Source organism: Xenopus tropicalis, chromosome 3, assembly GCF_000004195.4.
Source record: "Xenopus tropicalis strain Nigerian chromosome 3, UCB_Xtro_10.0, whole genome shotgun sequence".
NCBI classification, from domain to species: Eukaryota; Metazoa; Chordata; class Amphibia; order Anura; family Pipidae; genus Xenopus; species Xenopus tropicalis.
Window position 1 is genome coordinate 9,873,280 of NC_030679.2, and position 15,098 is coordinate 9,888,377.

At 47.3% G+C, this 15,098-nt stretch overlaps 1 protein-coding gene across 2 annotated transcripts in view; it reads right to left on the minus strand.

Annotated features, from left to right (window-relative positions):
* The window catches only part of b4galnt3 (beta-1,4-N-acetyl-galactosaminyl transferase 3), a 55,920-nt gene extending 43,410 nt beyond the window's left edge, over window positions 1-12,510 (minus strand). Inside the window, exon 1 of one of the 2 annotated variants that reach the window (XM_031898635.1) lies at window positions 11,811-12,510. In XM_031898635.1, the coding sequence (XP_031754495.1) occupies window positions 11,811-11,949 (139 nt within the window). In that variant the 5' untranslated portion in view covers window positions 11,950-12,510. Of the gene's footprint in view, window positions 1-3,936; window positions 4,271-11,810 lie in introns of those variants that run through there. The other variant, XM_031898636.1, reaches the window with a different exon arrangement.
* Between the last annotated feature and the right edge of the window lie 2,588 nt (window positions 12,511-15,098).

The following is a 15,098-nucleotide window of genomic DNA, read 5'->3' on the forward strand; positions in this document are numbered from 1 at the left end:
AGCTAAACCTATACATATTGGGCATCAAACTGTTCAGTGGACCCCTGGCGTTCATATTTAGGGTGTTTTATTTGGTTACTTTATGACCTTTAGGAGTTAAGATACTATTGACTGGAAGCTTTGAAGCGATTTTTAAAATTTTTTACAAATTTTGATAAAAACGAATAACTTTAGGAAAGCATTGCGACTTGGTAGTTTGGAGCAGACAGACAGTTCTACCTATTCTGGATTCCCCAGAATCTGTTCTTTCTAAAAATGTAAAATTTTCTGGGATAAACTTTCTGTTAGCGGAATTTTTGGCCTTAAAATCTAAAGTATGCAGCTTTCTGGAGCAGTGCTTTGGAAATTTGGTAGGGTACTGCTGGAGGGTTTTGACCTATACAAGTGAGAAATCTCCATAGAACTATATATATTTGGTATTGGCACGTTCAGGAGACATGGGACATTCCAAATCAGGTGTATTTTCATGCATAAAATATTTTTTGTTTTTGGTATATGTGTTTATATTATGGAAAATATTATTTTTTTTCATTTTTTAGACATCTAGAAGCCTATATCTTGTTACAAAATTGGAATTACACAAAAATTCCACCATATTTTAAAAGCTTAGGTTGTCCTGAAAAAAACAATATATTGTTTTCCTGGGTAAACTAAAAGTCCCCCCGAGGAAAGGCCCCTAAAGTGAAACAGTGCAAAATGTTCAAAAACTGTCTGGCAGTAGAAGTTCCGCTTTGTCCAAAACGGCTGGCAGTGAAAGGGTTAATAATAATAATAATAATATTGGCATTAATCATCATTGATGATACCCAATACCAGGTCTGGACTGGCATTTCCAATAGGCCCCTCAGCAGCCCAATAAATAGTGGCTTTCTTTGGCATCTTAAAGCCCCCCCCTGGCATTTCCAATAGGCCCCTCAGCAGCCCAATAAATAGTGACTTTCTTTGGCACCTTACAGCAGCCCCTTTGGCATTTGTCGGAACCCACAGATTGCCAGTCCAGCCCTGCCCATTACCATTGGTAATTGCCCATTCCGTCCCAGTGCCATGGATGCCTGGCCAGTAGGCAAGTACCAAGGATGTGTGATATAAAGCCATTTTCCAGTTTACTTTTTATACAATTTTTTACAGTTAAGCTTCCTTCCCTTTAAATAAACTCCTATTTTGCTTAGACGGAAGTTGCCATACTGGTTAGCAGGTTCCTGCTTACATAGCCATTTGTTTCTGTACTCGCCTGAGTTGTATAAACAAACAGAATGTGATTGTAATGCACATAATAGACAGAAATAAAATAGCCTGCTATACACCCTATTCTACAGCCCTAATCCTCACTAACCAATCAGATGTTTGCTTTCTTTTATCTTATTGATATTGACTGGAAAGAGCTATTGTTTAAAGGTTGTTAGAAGTAAAGTATAACCATATTATGATCATCCTATTACAAGTATGGGACCTCTTATCCAGAATGCTCAGGAGCTGGGGTTTTCTGGATAAGGGATCTTTCCCTAATCTGGATATCCATAACTTAAGTCTGTTAAAAATCCTTCAGATATTGAGTAAACCCAATAGGGCTGCTCTGCCCCTAATAAGGGGTAATTATATCTTAGTTGGGATCAAGTACAGGTACTGTTTTATTATTACAGAGAAAAGGGAATCATTTAACCATTAAATAAACCCAATAGGGCTGTTCTGCCCCCAATAAGGGGTAATTATATCTTAGTTGGGATCAAGTACAGGTACTGTTTTATTATTACAGAGAAAAGGGAATCATTTAACCATTAAATAAACCCAATAGGGCTGTTCTGCCCCCAATAAGGGGTAATTATATCTTAGTTGGGATCAAGTACAGGTACTATTTTATTATTACAGAGAAAAGGGAATCATTTTATAAAATTAAAATTATTTGCTTATAATGGAGTCTATAGGAGACGGCCTTTCCGTAATTCTGAACTTTCGGGTGACGGGTTTCCGGATAAGGGATCCCATACCTGTACTACTAAAGTAGTATTGCATACAAGTTGTCAGGGCATTTTATTTACAGGGGCTCTTTGCAATGTTTTTTGCAGAAGGAAAGAAATTATAATTTTAAGCAGCTTCCCCAATATACAGTACATTTTTTCTACATTTCCACTGTTTTTACTGTTATGTGTAAATGTCCCATTGTTTCAGAGGTCAGAACCAGTAGTTCAGAGACAGACAGATACTGTTTTTTATACATAAGGAAGGGGGGGGGGGGGACTGGTTGGGGCAGGCCAAGCCGACCAGTTTGCCTAGGGCGCCCCCACTGGCTGTAAGTACACTGGCACACTGTTGCCTCATTCATTTGGATAGTTGTGCCCCATGTTATTCAGGTTGGGCAGAAGATATCTGTGCACCCCAATTTTAAAATACTCCCACAGATTTTTTCTAAACTGTCTCTTTCTATATAGGAACCATTGTATTTTGCACTGTTTTTAAAACCTTTGCTAAAAAGGTTTCTCTTAATTGTCTTTGACTTCACAGCTGGTCATTCTGGTTTTGGCACTTTGGCCACCTCCCGGGCTGCTATCTCTGACTTCTTTTGAGCCGCCCTCCCATACAGGATAGAGTTATAAAAAGCTTGTGACATGCTGGGGCCCATAACTCCGGTGAGGTTTGGTGCTCAGGCCTGGATTTGTGGCATGCTGCTCAACTGCAACCACATTGGGTACAAAGTACTGGGAAAGTTCTGCACAACCCAATGCTCTGTACCCAAAAACAGAAGCGCAGAGGAAGGGTAGGGGGGTGCGGAGTTGCTGCACAGAGATGGATGGGGGCCTCTTGTTGAAACAGAAGGAAGAATTGGAGTTCAAAATATGGAAAACATGGTTCTGCAGAATATTACCCATACCCATTGTAAGCAGCAGTCCTGCTCTGCTTTATGGCTGAGATTCTAGCTATCTGTATAACAGAGCATTCTGTCACAGTGGCACAGATCCTATCTGATCCCCCCATTGTAAGCAGCAGTCCTGTCCTGCTTTATGGCTGAGATTCTAGCTATCTGTATAACAGAGCATTCTGTCACAGTGGCACAGATCCTATCTGATCCCCCCATTGTAAGCAGCAGCCCTGCCCTGCTTTATGGCTGAGATTCTAGCTATCTGTATAACAGAGCATTCTGTCACAGTGGCACAGATCCTATCTGATCCCCCCATTGTAAGCAGCAGTCCTGCTCTGCTTTATGGCTGAGATTCTAGCTATCTGTATAACAGAGCATTCTGTCACAGTGGCACAGATCCTATCTGATCCCCATAGGAAGAGGGTGTGTCTGATAGAGCTCGTCCATGTCTGGAGCAAGCCCAGGCCCTGCTAGGGCTGGTAGGGCTCCTCGCAAATCTGAGGCCCAGGCTTTGGGGCCTAGCCCATGTGCTGAAATTTCAAGGCCAAAACTAAGGTCATCTTCGCTGGGAACCCCTAGATCTACTAGGAGGAGGAACAGCAGCGACAGTGATATGGAGGTAGAGAAAACTGTGCAAGAGGCCAGAAAACTAAAGCAAAAGAATGTACAGGTTGCAAGAGATCAGGAAGTTGGGCTTCGGCGTGGAGCAGCTTGTGAAGGATTTTCTTCCTCTGAAGGTCCCCCCTCCACCCCTTCAACAACCCCCAAACCAAAAGGAAAGCAAAATGAGAAGGCAAAGCAAACACCAAAGAAACCTGTGAGTACTAAACCCCAGAAACAGCAGGGGCAGCCAGCAATGCCTGCAGGTACAGCTAAGGCTGTGGAGGCTGGAGTGAGTGCAGCCGAAGATGCGGCTGAACTGCACAGAGCACCGTCAGATGGTACCAGAACGCGAGCAACAAAGATGCCCGGCAGTCCTTCCGTTCCAGACTTGGTGCCAAACCCAATATCTGCAGAGTCTGAGGAGGGAGCCTGTCAGGTTTTGGGCCACAAGGGTGAACAAACTGCTGGTAAGAACTTACCTTCTTCTGCAGAGGAACCGCTAGTGTCCAACATGGTGCCCGCTGGCAAAGCTGAAGCTGAGAGTCCCATCAGTGCTGGCAGGGGCACTGGCACCGCAGAGGTAAATACAGCAGGGAATAGCCATGAAAGCAAGCAGTCAGCAGCACTCCACAAGCAGCTAAAGCAGGCAGGTGCTGAAGGGGTTAACAACACAGGTGCAAGTCGTCTAGGTGAGCAGGCAGCTCAGGTGCAAAAGCCTCATACTGTGAAGCAGCACATTCACATGGCAGCAAGTGAAGGGGAATCGTCTGCTATGGATACAGAGGGGGAGAGCCGGTTTGAAGGGGAAGTAAAGAGCACAAGCAGGAAAAAAAATAAAAATCAGCCCATAACAGCAGAAAGAGTTGCGGAAGCTCTAAATGAATTAGCAGCTCTTCAGAATGAGAAAAAGAAGTTGCAACTGTCTATTAAATGTCTTGTTAACTTATTTGCCGTGTCTGATGAGAAACACAAAGTGGCTACAAAGCAAAAGAAAGATGCATTGTGTAGAGAACTGTCTGATGTGGAATCCAGGATACAGACATTATTTCAGGAAGTCGGGCCATGGAAGGAAGTGTATCAGAACAAACAGAGATTTGACGCAATGCAGCCTTCCTACCAAGCCACACGCAGGAGGTACAATGTACAGACTGTCAGGCACTCAAGAACCTCAAACAGTGCCACCAGCTCAGAGAGTGACACGGAATTCACCAAACCTTTGCCTCCCCGGAGACAGAGGGGAAAGGAGAAAGTGAACTGGCAAAATATGGCTTTCAGTGAGAAGGAGCTGGAAGAGCAGGAGAGAAAAAAGCAGGAGCAAAAAAGTTTCAAAGTGAATGTCCCGCAAGTCACCGCAGACGTCGAAGCAACCTATGCGATTGGGTCTGACCAAGACTTCCCAGCATTGCCCACAGCAGAGGGAAAGAGCCCAGCGAGCCCACCAGCAGCGCCCAAGCCCAGTCCCTGGGAGAATCCTTGTGAGCCAGAAGGGGAACCATCTACTCGCAGCAACATGGAAGTACCTTCTGTTCCTCAGGGGGTGGTGCAAGTACCTGTGGTGGGGCAAGTACCTGTGGGGGTGCAAGTACCTGTGGGGGTGACTGAGGAACATGGAGAGAGTGAGGTGCAGAGTGAGTCTGTGGGGGAAGTGAATGCTGAGTGTGATGGACAAGTGGCAGTCACACAAAGGGTTAATGTTGGAAGGCCAATCAGGGAGGCAGAGCAAGGGACACAGAATGGAGGCAGATCAGAGGCTGGTCAGCGCCCAGACAGGAGTGGAGCTCAGCAGGGACAGGGAGCCCAGGTAGAGGTGGAGACAATACAGGCAGGGGGTGAGACTATAGCGGTAAATCCCTCACAGTTTTGGGAAAGGAGGAGACTCTTTGCCACCCCAGATTTTTCAGATAATGAGCCCTTCAGAAGGAAGAACTGGGTGAAAATCAAATGGGATGGTAACAAGGATGAGGCCCCCCCCAGGAAATTTATTGTAAAGAACCTCCTGTTAGATGGTATGGGCTTTACTCCCGGAGACCTCTCCGCTGTCATGGCTCAATCAAGCATCGAATTTGATGTTACCTTTAATCTCCCTGATGCTCTGGATCATTTCTGGCGCATTTACAATATACAGAGTAGGGCGGGTCACCAGAACTGGGATAAGTTAGTAGTTATTCCTATGACAAGGCCCCAGACGAAGAACATTACGGTAATAATGAAAAACGATGCTGTCCCACAGGAAGACATCCTCATGTGGTTAAGGCGCCAGTGCACGGTCTTAACACCCTTAGTAAAAGCTTTCGATGAGGATGGAGTTTGGGCAGGGGTCTGGAAAACGCAGGTAAAACTAAACATGTCGGGCAATGTGCCGCAACACCTGCCCAACTCATTCTTCCTAGGGAGGGAGCGAGGTGTGTGCTTCTATGTGGGACAGCCTCGGAAATGTTTCAAATGTGGGGCAGGTGACCATCTGGCCAAGTCATGTGAGGTCCTTAGGTGCGCCCTTTGTAATGCGGTAGGTCACGAGGCGGAGAGCTGTAACCGCATACGGTGCAACCTATGCAATCGAATGGGCCATATGCATAGGAAGTGTCCCGAGGCCTATCACAACGTAGTGAAACTATTCCCGGAGATAGACAGGGAAATGAGGAGGGAAATGGTGCCACCGCAGGAAGGAGACACGGGACAGGAAGGAGCAGAGGTTCAGGGGCCGCAAGAGGAGGTGGTGTCTAAAAGATCTATGACTAAGGGTCCCAAACATGACAGAAGGAAGGAGAAAAGGCCAGACAGAGAGGTGAAAAGGAACCCTAACAATACAGGGAGGAAAGATAATGAAGGTTGGGAGTTTCAGAAAAGTAAAGCAAAAAATAAAAACAAAAGAAATGCTGACCTGTTAGACCCAGGGGAGAGTAGCTCAGGGGTCTGTTCTTTCTCACTCAGCACTAAGAACAAGTTTTCGGTGCTGGAGGAGGAGCCGGACAGCTGGGGCGACAGGGCAGAAAGAGAGGAGGAGTTAGAGAGGATGCGCAGGGAGGAAGAAAGAGAACAGGAGCAGATGGAAATCCAACTTGCATCACAAAAGAGAGGTAGGGAAACCGAGGATCAGCCAGTAAGGAAGAAAGGTGTGGGGGGGGCAGTAACTGGAGATCCGGGTGGTGGTACAGTTGGCCTTGAGGATGATGTGCAGGTCCAATCAGGTCCTCAGGCGAAACGATTTGGAGAGGCTACAGGTCAGCAGGCAAAGAAGGCAAATTTGTCAATTAGGGTTCATGATGGCGCAAACTCAAATTAGAATCCTGTCATCCAATGTCTGTAGCATTAAATCTGAGCGGGCGAGGTTCTTGGCTTATGAGAATCTCTCCCGCTCAGATGCGGAGGTGTTTTTCCTTCAGGAGACCCGACTCGCTACTAGGGCGGATCTGAGAAAGGCAAAGGCTGACTGGCGACATGGGCCTTCCTTCTGGTCCATTGCGGAGGAGCCATGTGGCGGAGTAGGGATACTGTTTCGAGGTGGCCTCGATATTAAAGTGCATCGTCTCCTTGAGATCCAGGTGGGGCGTTGTTTACTACTAGATGTTACATTAAATGGCAGGCGATTTCGCCTTATAAACGTCTATGGGCCACAGTCTATGGCAGGCAGGAGGGCTTTGCTGAGTGAGATCAGGCCCTTTCTGCACACGTCGCTCCCGGTCGTCTTTGCTGGTGACTTTAACCAGGTCCTCAGGCCAGAGGATCGTTCCGGAAGGATAGGTAAATCTGAGAGCTATTTTTTAAATATGCTTATTCAGCAGGCAGGACTGGTCGATGTCGCTACCTGGGGCGGCCGGAGAGCGGCGCATACTTACAGGTGTGCAAATAGGAGCAGCCGTCTGGACATGGCTTTTGTCAGGGCAGGTGAGGAGTTCACTAATGTTAGGGAGGTGGCGACCGAGTACTCTGACCATCTGACTCTTTCCTTTACAGTGGGGGTCTCCTCTATTCCAGCGAGTGGTAGGGGTCTCTGGCGCCTTAGTGCAGATTCCTTGGAGGGCGAGTCAGTAGGGAAGTCTTTTGGGGCTCTCCTTCAGCACCAGCTTGGGAGAATAGACTTTTACAACTCTGTGTCATCATGGTGGGAAGATGCCAAATGCTCATTCCGGGCTTTCTTCCGTAAGCTATCTGTACGCAGGGAGGGTAACAAGTATAAGAAGTACCTGACTCTTTTAACGAAGTTGGAGTCCTCTATTTCGGATGGGGTGGAGGGGTCAAAAATTACCCGGCTGAAAGCCCAGATCAGAGAATGTCAGTATAGCCGCTACAAATCTCTTGTGCAGGAAAGGGATTATGGGAGTTTTCACTCTCCGGACCCCTTTTTAAACTGCCGAGAGAATGTTGGGCGGAAGCTTATCACCGGTCTGATCGACCCCGAGGGTGAGTTACAGACATCCAGGGAGGGCATCCTTGGGGTTGTGAAAGACTTTTACGGTTCTCTGTTCCGGGCCAAGGCTTTGGATAAGGGGAGGACTTCATCCTTCCTGGAGGCAACCCCAGGGCCTGATGTGACCAATTTGGACTTTGAGCCTTTGACAGCTGAGATCACGGAGGACGAGGTCAAAGCTGCCATCGACAGCCTTGCTAAAAAGAAGGCTCCAGGACCCGACGGCCTTACAGCCGAATTTTATAAGAAATTTAGAGACCAGCTGGCTCCGGTTCTCATAGAGGTCTTTAGAGACTGCCTGGAAGGGGGTATCTTGCCCCCCTCTATGAGAGAATCCTCCTTGATCTTGCTGTCAAAAGGTAAGGATCCGCAGCGGGTTGAGAACTGGAGGCCGATTGCCCTTCTCAACACTGATAGGAAGCTTCTCGCACGGATACTTTTTACTAGACTGATTTTGTTTTCAGGCACTTTATTATCTCCTGTCCAGTCCTGCACGGTGAAAGGGCGGAGCATATTCGAGGCGATCCTTACTATAAGGGAAGCCTTGGAACTATGCAAAGTCCAAAACATTGGGTGCTACTTCCTGTCTCTGGACCAGGCTAAGGCCTTTGATCGAGTGGATCATGAGTATCTGTGGGCCGTTTTGGCAAAGTACGGCATCCCGGGAATATTCATTAGGTGGCTATCAGCTTTGTACAAAGGGGCCGTAAGCTTTCCACTTATCAATGGGTGGCGAGGTGAGAACTTTGAGGTCGGGGCCGGGGTGAGACAGGGGTGCCCTTTAAGCCCTTTGCTGTATGTTTTTGCGATCGATCCTTTTTTAAGGCGTTTGCAGGCGGGTGGAATAAAGGGTCTCTCTGTTCCCTGTAGCCAGCCCCTCAGGTCAGTAGCCTACGCGGATGATGTCACGGTGGCAGTCTCTTGTCCGGAGGATGTGGGAGTGCTGTCCGAGACCATCAGAAGTTACTCAGAGGCCTCCGGGTCTCTGGTCAACATGGATAAGTCTCAAGCTTTTTGGTCATTAGACGAGGAGCCGGCTTTTCCGCTCCGGGAATTCTCAGTTGCCCCAACTCAGATTAGAATCCTGGGGATCAAGTTTGGGAAGGGAGATGACTGTAGGCAAAACTGGGAAGAGAAGTTGGATGCCGGGAATGCTAAAGTACAGCGATGGAAGCAGTGGAGGCTGTCCTACAGTGAAAGGGTGAAGCTTGTGAAGACTTACCTGGTCCCTATCTTTTTGTTTGTTTCCTATGTGTATCCGCTGCCTGAAGCTCTCTATGCTCGGATCCACAGTCTGTTCTTCCAGTTAATCTGGGGGAGCAGGCTGAATCCAGTAAAAAGGGGTGTCACTTACCTGCAGAGGAAAGAGGGAGGGTTGGGCATGTTATGTCCAGTGGCTTTCTTTGGCTCCATCTTCCTAAAGTCTAACTTTGGGTGCCTGGGCCAAAGAACTGATTCCCTGTGGGAATGTTGCGTCAGGCGTTGGGTATTGCCTCTGGTGGGAGATTGGGTGCTTGGTGGTAGCGTGAAGAAAGTCCGGGTGCGTGGTTGTCGTCTCCCAACGCATTTACAGTTGGGGTTGAAGCTCCTGAGGAAGTGGGATGTTGGAATTGGGGAACTGGGTTCTGTCCCGAGGAAACAGATCTATCAGAGGATCCTAGCGACCTATTTCATTGTCCCTTTGGCCTTGAAGGACTGCGTGGGGGACATTCTTTCCCAGAGCCTCCGGTGGCTCAATGACAGAAGGGTGCCTTCTAGGTACTTTGATCTAAACTGGCTCGCCCTTCAGGGAAAGCTTTTTGTGCGGGGCAATCTGCGCTACTTGAATATTGCGGACAGGAATTGCCCGTGGGGCTGTCCTGGTGATGAGACCCAGGAACATTTTTTGGTGGATTGTCCCGTAGCAAAAATTGTACAGTGTCAGCTGGCAGAGGCCCTCAAAGTGCCATATATCAAGAGACTTTCCTATGCAGATGCGGCTTATGGCGTTTTGTCTGTCCAACACCCCCTGGATAGAGGAACGGTGTACATGATTATATCAGTGATGAGGTACCACCTATGGCAATCCCGCTGTAGGAGATCTTTTAGCCAGGAGGATGTTATTATTGACCTTATAGTGAAGTCTGTGGTGGCCGATTTGGGTTTCCTGAGGGAAAGGGAGCTAAAGCAGAGCTGCTCAAACGCATCCAAATGGAGGTGCATAACCCTGTAGCCTGGTTACTGTATTGCCTGACGATAGTGAGTGTAACAGCTGATCCTGTCTTCCTTTTGCCTCTTAAGATCAGTCATGGGAACCATGTTCAATGGGGAAGTGACCAACACTGTACCACCACCAGTAGGAGCTTATCAGCTAGCCGAACTTTAGACTTTGTGGCCGGGTGTGTGATGGTGGAGGGTGGGGAGGGAATGATCTTTTCATGGACAAAGGGAGGACTTTGCCGGTATCTGATTCTTGGGAGGGAATTATGGACAGAGGAAGGACTCTGGGAGGGTTTGGTGTGTGGTGATGGGAAATTTCATTTAAGAGCTGAGGCATGGCAAGCCTAACTCACTGGTGGTGATGCTGGTCTGAAATGATCGGAATATTTAGGTTTGTTTTGATTTGAATGTATTTATTATAAATTGTTAAGTTTTCACTAAATAAAAAATTCCTATCTGATCCCCCCCCCCATTGTAAGCAGCAGTCCTGCCCTGCTTTATGGCTGAGATTCTAGCTATCTGTATAACAGAGCATTCTGTCACAGTGGCACAGATCCTATCTGATCCCCCCCATTGTAAGCAGCAGTCCTGCCCTGCTTTATGGCTGAGATTCTAGCTATCTGTATAACAGAGCATTCTGTCACAGTGGCACAGATCCTATCTGATCCCCCCATTGTAAGCAGCAGTCCTGCCCTGCTTTATGGCTGAGATTCTAGCTATCTGTATAACAGAGCATTCTGTCACAGTGGCACAGATCCTATCTGATCCCCCCCATTGTAAGCAGCAGTCCTGCCCTGCTTTATGGCTGAGATTCTAGCTATCTGTATAACAGAGCATTCTGTCACAGTGGCACAGATCCTATCTGATCCCCCCCATTGTAAGCAGCAGTCCTGCCCTGCTTTATGGCTGAGATTCTAGCTATCTGTATAACAGAGCATTCTGTCACAGTGGCACAGATCCTATCTGATCCCCCCAGTGTAAGCAGCAGTCCTGCCCTGCTTTATGGCTGAGATTCTAGCTATCTGTATAACAGAGCATTCTGTCACAGTGGCACAGATCCTATCTGATCCCCCCCATTGTAAGCAGCAGTCCTGCCCTGCTTTATGGCTGAGATTCTAGCTATCTGTATAACAGAGCTTTATGCCACAGTTGTACAAATACTAACAAATACCCATTGTTAGTAGCCCCTTACATGGGCCAGAAAATATAGCAAAAATATAAGGTACTGAAAGGGATCTGTACAATAAAACATTTTCTTTTATTTTTACTAAAGTGCTTAGTTGGGACGGTGGTGAGTACCACATTTATTTTCTAAGGGCTGCCAACACTGGGTAATTAAAGAGTGTAACACAAAGTAGTCTCCCTATCTCTGAAGCAACTTTACCGAGACACTCAGGGACACCCTACAGGCTGTATTTCCCAGAGCCGCTTTCACTTGTTTAGAGAATGCCAAGGTGCCAATGACCCTGACTGGTTTTTGACCAGTACGTCAATCAACCAGCCAATGAAAATCAGGGGATAGTTGGCAGTACCACCAATTGCTTTACATATGTACCTATAAAGTGTACCTATAAGCATGTCCCTCTGCCTGCTCCGCATACCCAACCTGGTCTTCCTGCACAATGTAGTCTTTTTGCTTTTGGAAAATTTCTATAAGCTACTTTTGCTGGTTGGAACAGGACCTACATCATATTTATATTGTAGACCCCCCTATTATTAACCTGGCACTCAGGGTGGGTGACTTACTTCTGTTCATGGGGTTGCCATCAGAAGACGTTGAGAGCTGCAGGAACACCATTAGGAATCCCAGGATGACAATCAGTCCAACCATCATCAGCCACATGTGCTTATTCAGCATCTTCAGGGGAAGCGGGGGACCCCTCATTGCGGCTGCCCACCTTCTGCGCGCCTGGCTTGGCACCGTGGTGTCAGTATTAATTAATCCGGGAAGAGAATCTCCTACAGGAACTCCTTATGGGGCAAATGGGTGTCATGCCTTCTTGCCCCTCATTGCCAGACTCTTTAAAATGTCACAGAAGTCGGAAATGCCCTGGTTTTGCACCCTTGCAGCACTTGGCACCCTACTTCAAAGGGTTTATCTGTCGGTGACACTTGGAGCTTTGTGTGGTTGCTTTGAAGTCCTTAGTTTATTTCACAGGTGCTTGTGGCATGGACGGTGCTCTCAGGTTGCCCCAGTCTCCTGATTATTCTGGGCAAATGCTGAATACAGAATGAATGGTGCCAGTGTCTGGAGTAAATTGTCCCGGGTTCAGTGCTATGTTTAAACTGTGTGACTGTCAGCTTCTTGCTTTCTCTCTTCCTGCTCTTACCTGCCTCAGCTCACCTGGATGACCCAACCCTCATTCCATAGCCGTCCCCTGCACCTTCCCTGGGCTGTTCTTCCTGCTCCGCTTGGCCCCCAGCTCCACACTAACTCACTCTCTTTTTACCTTGACGGCTCAGTCTCTGGGGCTTACCCACCTCTCTCCAAGGGAGTGGTAATTTTGTGTTGCTCCTCCCTACTCCTTGCTGTCAACAAGCTACTGACAGCCTGTGCCAGCCATTCTACCTGGGGACACCTTCTGGATGAGAGCCGCTGTGCAACCTGAGAAGCTAAGCATACAACTGCTCCATAGTTTCCACCTTTCCAGTCCTAGTTTCCAGTCCTATTTAATATTGGCATGGGCTTAAATGTTGCTGTGAAGTATTCACTTGCATCCAGGGGCCACCCCCATAACATGGAGCAAGGTCTTACATATGAACTGTTTAATGCTATTTATTTTTAATAGAGATCTACATCGTTTAGGGCAGTGATCCCCAACCAGTGGCTCGGGGGCAACATGTTGCTCTCAGTACCCCCAAACCAGGTAGTTATTTTTGAATTCCTGACTTGGGGGCAAGTTTTGGTTGAATAAAAACAAGATTTCCTACCAAATAAAGCCCCTGTAAGCTGATAGGGTGCATAGAGGCTGCCTAATAGCCAATCACAGCCCTTATTTGGCTCCTCCATGAATGTTTATGGTGCTTGTGTTGCTCCCCAAGTCTTTTTACATTTGACTGTGGCTCACGAGTAAGAAAGATTGGGTACCCCTGGTTTAGAGTATAGTTTGCCTTTAATACCAATTAATTTAATTTAAACTTGCAGTTATTTGACATTTTCACATTTAAGCCCCACCTCTGTGGCCTCACAAATGTAATCAGGAGACAGTTGGCTCATAGGAATGTTACAGATACATACAAATATTCAACATATTCTCCTAACACAGCAAATTTCAGCTTATTTGTAGTTTAGGTTGACTGATATAGAGAAAACTGTCCTGAATAACAGCCACCAGTCACGCTAAAGGTCACATTTTCATGCTGAAATGCAGCTGTATGCAAGGTATGCACCGTGGCTATAGGGGAAGCAGGCCCACGGGTGGTGGCTGCAGACAACGGAGCTCAGAAAGAACCTGTATTTCCCCATTCAACCCTCCCCAATGTGTGTCCTGTAATCCCATAGGGGGTGCTGGCAGGGGCATTGGGCTTCAGGTGTGGATGGCTGTGTGTATAGGTGGCCTTGAAGTAGGCCTACATGTGTGGGGCATAAGAGTAGTCTAGGAATACCATGTTAGACACCCATGTTTCCAGCGTAAATACCCCCACGGACTCCATTAGCCTAAAGGGTCTTCTTCACTTTGGGAAGGTCTGTCTTAAAGGAGACATATCCTATAAAAATTAAGAATCTACCAGTGAATTATACTTCTCTAGATATAGACAGATTGTGCTTAAAAAAGTGTTTCAGACTGATTTATTGAGAAATTCTCCCAAAACCTCACTAGTCCCACCCATCAGTTCCACTTCCCGCGGGCTGAATTCCCCGGCGGCTCTCAGTACACGGCTCTGTAGGATAGGAACCAATCAGCAGCTAGACTGACCTGATAGAGAACTGAAGCCTGTCTGCTTGTGTGACTGCAAGGCTGTGATTGGCTATCCCCCTCCTACTGTGCTTCTGGCAGGGCCTGTTAGGACACGCCCACCCTTCATTTCAAACACGGACAGGTGCCTGAGAGGATCTATAGGGAGCTCCAATAAAGGGGCCATTTTTGCAGACACTATTCAATTTTAGCCCAAAAAACCCAGCACCATATATTATTCCTAATTGCCTAATTGCCGACTGTTCCTCTCCTGACGCATTAAACTTATATGCGCTCAGGGGAGGACGTTGGGTGGGGGACCCTGCGGGGGGTTAGGGAGGTTCAGTGGGGGCCGCTGCAGGGGGGGGGGGTAAGGGAGGCTCAGCAGGAGGGGGGGTTAGGGGGTGCAGGCTCCCCCCAGTCCGACCCTGGACATCAAACTTTCAGCTTTGGTGCTCGTTACAGTACAATTACCCCTCCCTCCCTGCAATTGTTGCATCACGCCAGCAAGGCAGTTGCAGTAGCAAGCCAGACAGAGTAGCTTAGGGCTGAAGGATACCAGTAATAACACATTTGGGTAGTGTATATATATAAACATGGGTCACATTTGTCCCAGGTCTGTAACCCACAGCAACCAATCAGATGCTTGCTTTCATTATTCTGACCAGGAAATGCTAACTGCCGGCTGGTTGCTATGGGTTACCTCACCAGTGTTAACTATGCCGACTTTGCTTTCAATACTGAAAACAATGCTGGCATTTCAATTAATTATATATATTATATTTATTAATTAATGTGTATATAAGTGTTATACTGGGAGCTCCTACAGCTGGAACCCTTTGCACTTCTCTTGTGTTCCAGATTGCTGGAGGTAGGAAACTCCCCCAGAGAGCAATTATTGCCCGTGCCAAGCTCAATTGCAGGGCCGTGCATGGAAATGTATAAATAGCTTAATTACAGTGGTTACACAACTGTACAACCTGGGGTTAATATGCCCAGTACCCACTTATTCTGCCACACACACAGGTGCAATTCACCTATTGCAGTGGTTGCCAAACTGTGGGGGCTAAGGCACCCTAGTTGTGGTTGGCTGGCCTAGGGCAGCAGCCTTAGTGGGCATACCCTCAGGTGCCTATAT